Raw genomic sequence first — 6,000 nt, forward strand, 5'->3', positions numbered from 1 at the left:
CGTATTTTTTAACAACACATTTAAACCTAAACTCCTGATACGTATACACAGTCTCATAGCTATTAGTTAGTAATATAAATAATTTACATAAACTTACGTACGGGCAGATAATACAAAAAACATTCTTACCAGTAAAATACTCGACGTGATGGTTCAAAAATTTTGTTTTCTTCGTTGGTACGTTTGCCTTCAGCCATTTAGCAACCGCGTATTCGTCGCTGGTTGCCTTCTCCGATTCCGGCGGTTCACCGAACTCCTGAAAAGTAATATATAAGTTTTATTTAATGTGATCCCTTTGTAATAGTTCTCTAGAGTCTAGAGCATAGTATTTAGTCGGTTTATCATTCCAAAGATATTGGAATTGAAAAGTACCAAGTAGTAGAGTCAATGTTCTCAATGTAAAAAGTACTAGGTAGTAAAAAGCCAATAAAGTTCAGGACTTATTCATTTCCAAAGTCCTACATTATTTCAAAGTCTGATTGCAACCTATAGAAATCTATAGAAAGTTCTAGAAACTTAAGACGCAGCTACTAAACTGTAAGATATTATAGATAGCAATAAACCAGTCAGCGATTATATTTATTGAGTTGCTAGTGATTTGTGTCTGTAATATCCAAATAAATATGCCAATTTATTACATAATTTTAGTCGCTAAGTGTTTCTATTGGAAACATGAAACACCAACATACAAAATTTTAAATTACTAAAAGTCCAGTATCGAACGATCCAGTTATTTAATGGCATATAATTGGTTTCCTTTCTAAAGATATTTTCGTAATTATACAGGACCAGGGACCTTATAACTGGAAGTCGAGTTATTAGGTTTTCCAATTTATTAATATAGAATAGACCCATAGAGATAGTATGTACTTACATATTATCTCGATGTATAGACCACACAAAAAAATAAAATTACATCATAGGTACACAAAGAAAGTAAGTACATTTTTTCAATAATTGTTTCTATCACAATAAAATTGTATTATTTTCAGCTGAACCAGCAACTTCAACGACTTTAATCAAATAAAAATTACCATAATAATAGCGTAAGGATGTATTATAGAATTAAGAGACGACAAAACATCGCGGCATTGAACTTGTAACATGAAGTTTACAGTTACATAACTACGTTGAATATATCAATTTTCCAGACTACTTTAGCATCACGAAAGATACGTTTGTTATTAAGAGACTCCATTTCATGCAATATTACACAATTATTAAATAACAATACATTTAAAAACTTAAAATTTTTTTAAGTCAAAATTATACCTCAATAAATTATAGTATTGTAAATTAAACAAAATTAATGTAAAGTCGTATCATAAAATTGTAAAGTAACGATGTCTACACGACAATTTGGACCAAAAGAAGCATCTTCTGTATAGCGATACAGCCCTAATTTCATTGATCAACATCGATAAAGCGAGGTAGCTGACCGAAGATCAGCCAATGCACTGCCCATGACCTTACGAATTTTCAAATAAAAACTGATAAGATGCAAAAAATGCGATGCATTTCTTGTTTCGTGAGGTTAGAGACCTAATTAGGTACGAAAAACATACATTTATAAGTAGTTCATGTATAATCGCATATTAAAATAAGGTAATAACACTAAATTATTACAACAGATACATGTTTTAGCAATTACAAAACATTTGCATCAATATTCAACAAATGTCTCAAGTTACTAATGTCTTGAGAGGTCTTTTATCTTTTTCGATTTAGGGTTAGTGTTTTTAATACTTAATCCTATTTCAATTATGAAAATATTAGTGACTTTTAAAAGATTTAAGTTAATTTTGCATTTCAAAAAAGCCTATAATAAAAATAAGTAAGTAGTTAGAGCAGAACACTTTGGAAACTAATATAACAATAGTTAGTACAGAAATACTTCGAGAACTTATTGGCACGTATATATAATAAGCATTCTATTTCTCCGTTCTAATGTTATTACGGGTTCTACTATGGGTAAAGTGAATTAAACTTACAAACTCTTCCTCCATGGTCTAAACACGTGTGGCTACTGACTATGGCTCTAATACTGTGTACCGCCGGTGAAAGCGGGACATTCTCTACCTCAACATATAAATTGGAACGACATTGCGGTATATTTCACAAAATATAATCGTATTGTCATGCTCTTATCGTGTATAGGAGTGGATCGAATAAAGTAATAAACACGGTCTTGCTTTAGTTTGATGCGTTATGAGATTTACGTAATAATTAATGATATACGCACGATAAAATCTATACGAAAAAAAAATAGAAATTATAATTAAGGTCATTCGTCTTGTAATTTAAATTTAATTCAAATTCTTAGACTAAAATATAAATACTTGTGCTAATCGGTCAATTGATGGACTCATAATTTTTTTCGAGAGATAAAAAAGACTTTTCTTTTGTTTGAAGTCCATAACTCTTTACTTTGCAAACCGGATGTAATTCCAGTCTTTGTATTACAAATTACAGCCAAATAGGTCCAGTAAGTTGAGGGAATGAGAAAATAGACCCTTTACATCTACATATATATATATATATAAATTGTTCATATATAAAGATGCTTGTATGATGATGACAGACAATTTCTAGAGTTGGAATAAGTGTAACACCAAACATGTTGACCAAACATACATCTGTACTACTAATTATTGCCTAGCTATTATATTTTGTATTATGTCTGACCTCTTCATGCTAATATACAAATTTATGTTTAACAGTTCTAAAGGCTGACTGATATAATTTTTAATCTTGGTTACCATTGTTACCTACTGCAAATAATGCATAATTCGTAATGATTACATCAGCTCATGTCAACCAAGGAAATAAATTTTTGTGAGGTTGTTCAAACAGCCTAATCGTTTAGAAAATAGAGTACATTTTTCCTTACACTATCCCAAGAATCATACATTTTCCAAATTTAACTTTATTCCATGACAGATTTTTTTTAAATATAAACCTTATCGGAAAAGACATTTTGAAATATGCACAGCAAGATACTTATATTAAGAGCGAGCGCGCACGAGCAACTTTGTCTCCGCAACTTTTTTGTCTCCGCAACTATTTTGTCTCTCCACCCATGGGCTAGTATGAAAGTGCGCGCACGTAGCGACGCAACTCCCCATACAATTGATGGGAGAGACAAAATAGTTGCGGAGACAAAGTTGCTCGTGCGCGCTCGCTCTAAGGATTTTTTTTTAGAATTAGTATATTTTTTTAATGATGTCAAAAAAATATGTCATTAGCCTTTGTCCAAGACAAAAACCATTTTTCAATTCAAACCAGTCATACCTGAGATTGGTGTGTACTGTGTTCAAACAACAAAACTATACAACTTTATCATATTTTAGGGTACACAAAGTCTTAAGGTACTACACCACATATTTACGGCATCTCTTTTTTTTTATATTACTGCGACCAGGCAATATGTTAGGTAACAATTGGCCTTTATATTGTTTAGAACTCCGTCCGGGAAAATTGATATGGCATCTCTAACAAATTATTTTTATTTCAAAATGTTTTGAAATAGAAACAGAATAAACTGAAGATAATTTAAAAACATGTGTTTTTAAATTATCTTTTAAATGTATGGGAATGTTTCAAAATGAAATAAGAAATTTATAACAAAAAGTAATCAGACTTGTGTGAAAGTGTCATCAGACATTTACTCTATTGGTGCTAATATTAAAGCTGTAAGAATTAACTTTACAGATAATACAACCCATAAAAATTAACTTGAGACCAGAGCCGATGACATTATTTTTAATGTAATATTACAGCTACCTTTCCAAAATAAATAAAATACTTAATGGAATGTAATTCAAACTAAGTAAGTACCAGTTTATAGTTTACTTACTTTGGGTTATATTTTTAAGAAAAACTAATATATCACATAATATATTGCACAGCAGACTCTGAAGTTAACTGTTATTGGTTATAGTTACTACGTACCTATGAACATCCATATTAATATTATAAATGCGAAAGTAACTCTGTCTGTCTGTTACTCAATCATGCCTTAACTACTGAACCAATTTGCATGAAATTTGGTATAGAGATATTTTGATACCCGAGAAAGGACATAGGATAGGTTTAATCCTGGAAATCCTACGGGAACGGGCGGAAAGCTAGTTTGATATGAAAATACATTTAGTAATGGCAAAGTAGGCTGTATATTTGAATAGTTACTTACAAACAATCATTCACCATCTTTATACTTTCCTGTATATAAAGTACTAGCTTTCCGCCCGCGTTTTCAAAGAAAAGCCCGTTCCCGTAGGATTTCTGGGGTAAAACCTATCCTATGTCCTTTCTCGGGTATCAAAATATCTCTATACCAAATTTCATGCAAATTGGTTCAGTAGTTAAGGCGTGATTGAGTAACAGACAGACAGACAGAGCTACTTTCGCATTTATAATATTAGTATGGATAAACATGTGTCTTTAATATACAAAGATCTATTGTATTTTATGAATACATTCAACTATGATTGAAACAATGTCTTTGTGCATTGAGATTTTATATATTAATCTCATAATTAATACGTACACAATATACACAGAATTAATCTGTTTTAAAAGGAGATACTGATTATTGCATAATTTTTTAGGTAAACCTGAATATAAACTTTGATTATTGATAATTAGTTTTTTTATTTATAACAAAAACCAAGCTTATTGTACCTACACATTTTAAAGAAACTTTTATTTATCCTCAATATTTCATTTTAAAAGAAGTACTTAGAAGAAAATAATATTAATGCATCAACAAACACAACCTGTGGTCTTTTAATTTTCTTCCACAATTAATTATTACTTCAATAAAGTCAGGTTATATTAGTAGCTAAACTTTGTTTACATTAAATTTATAAAAATATTTTGACTAACCTTTCTTCGCTGCAAACAAAATGTAGAATATAGTTGAGTAGCTTGGCAAAGATCAAACAAAGAAACGCCGGAAGGATCGAAGTTATTTATAAAATTTTAAAGTACCCAGCTGTTTATGCACAACTGCGCATTGTAAGCCCTATATGCGTTTTATTGTAATTTGCAACTAATGCATTAAAAACATTTCTCGCTTTCAAGATATCACTCGTATGTAGTTAAGAAATTAAATTTAAAACATTTCATCACGGATCTGCAGACGTTGGAAATATACGTACGTGTATACTTTCAGGCTTCAGACGAGCTTAGCAAAAACAATCATTGCGTCACTGTTATTAATTGAAATATCAATAGTTAAACAAATTTTATCGTAATTAAATAAGTAAATATTAATCTATCCAAGAATATATTTTTTTCCAAATAGCTATAGTCTGAAATTCCAAAACAACAACGCAAAAATTTAATAACCACATAAAAGTAGAACAATTTTTAATACGTTTCTAAAATTAATCAATTACAATAAATGTAACAAATAATATGTACCTCTTTGCGCTTTTTAGTTTTCCTCTTTTCTGCCATTACGAAAAACTGTATACGTTGCTGTTTCTGTTGATTTTTTTCCACACAAGTCACAATTCACAACTTCTCATGACGCTGAAACAACATTGACAAACTCACATCTGTGAAAATTGTAAAATCATAAATGTCAACGCCAAAAATACCACGCCAAATTGTTTGACGATGTTTGGTACAGATTCGTTCCGATAGGGCGAGGCCACAACACTGCGTTGCGGCGTCGCGTCGTAAAAATCTACGACGCCGCAGAATGCACCGTGGAAATTTCCGATGCGACGGCGCATCGTAATGCGGCGACGCGCTGCCGTTTAGTCGGTGTCCATACTTTGAACGACCTGCACGCGTTTTTTAAGCGATATGGCGGAGTACGATGTCGACTACCTGATATCCTTAATTCACGAACGTCCCGTCCTTTGGGATAAAACTATATCAGAATTCAAAGACAAATTTTTAAAAACAGAAGCATGGAGGGAAGTGTGTACAAGTTTATATTCAAATTTTGAGGAGTTAAATAGTAATGGGTGCACCCAGTACTTTCTT

General features: G+C 31.4%; 1 protein-coding gene across 3 annotated transcripts in view; it reads right to left on the reverse strand.

Annotated features, from left to right (window-relative positions):
• The window catches only part of Trp1 (translocation protein 1), a 20,816-nt gene extending 15,234 nt beyond the window's left edge, over positions 1–5,582 (reverse strand). For 2 of the 3 annotated variants that reach the window (XR_016316488.1, XM_089702413.1), the window contains exons 1-2: positions 5,428–5,582; positions 130–256 (exon numbers count right to left, since the gene is read on the reverse strand). Coding sequence is in view for 2 of the 3 variants with exons in the window: in XM_089702413.1 (XP_089558539.1) it covers positions 130–256; positions 5,428–5,463 (163 nt within the window). In the remaining variant the exon portion in view is untranslated. Of the gene's footprint in view, positions 1–129; positions 257–1,991; positions 2,111–5,427 lie in introns of those variants that run through there. The other variant, XM_089702414.1, reaches the window with a different exon arrangement.
• Between the last annotated feature and the right edge of the window lie 418 nt (positions 5,583–6,000).

Source organism: Colias philodice, chromosome 13 (genome assembly GCF_061535455.1).
Source record: "Colias philodice isolate Cphi_HAF_F1 chromosome 13, ilColPhil1 Martin Lab GWU primary, whole genome shotgun sequence".
Taxonomy (NCBI): Eukaryota; Metazoa; Arthropoda; class Insecta; order Lepidoptera; family Pieridae; genus Colias; species Colias philodice.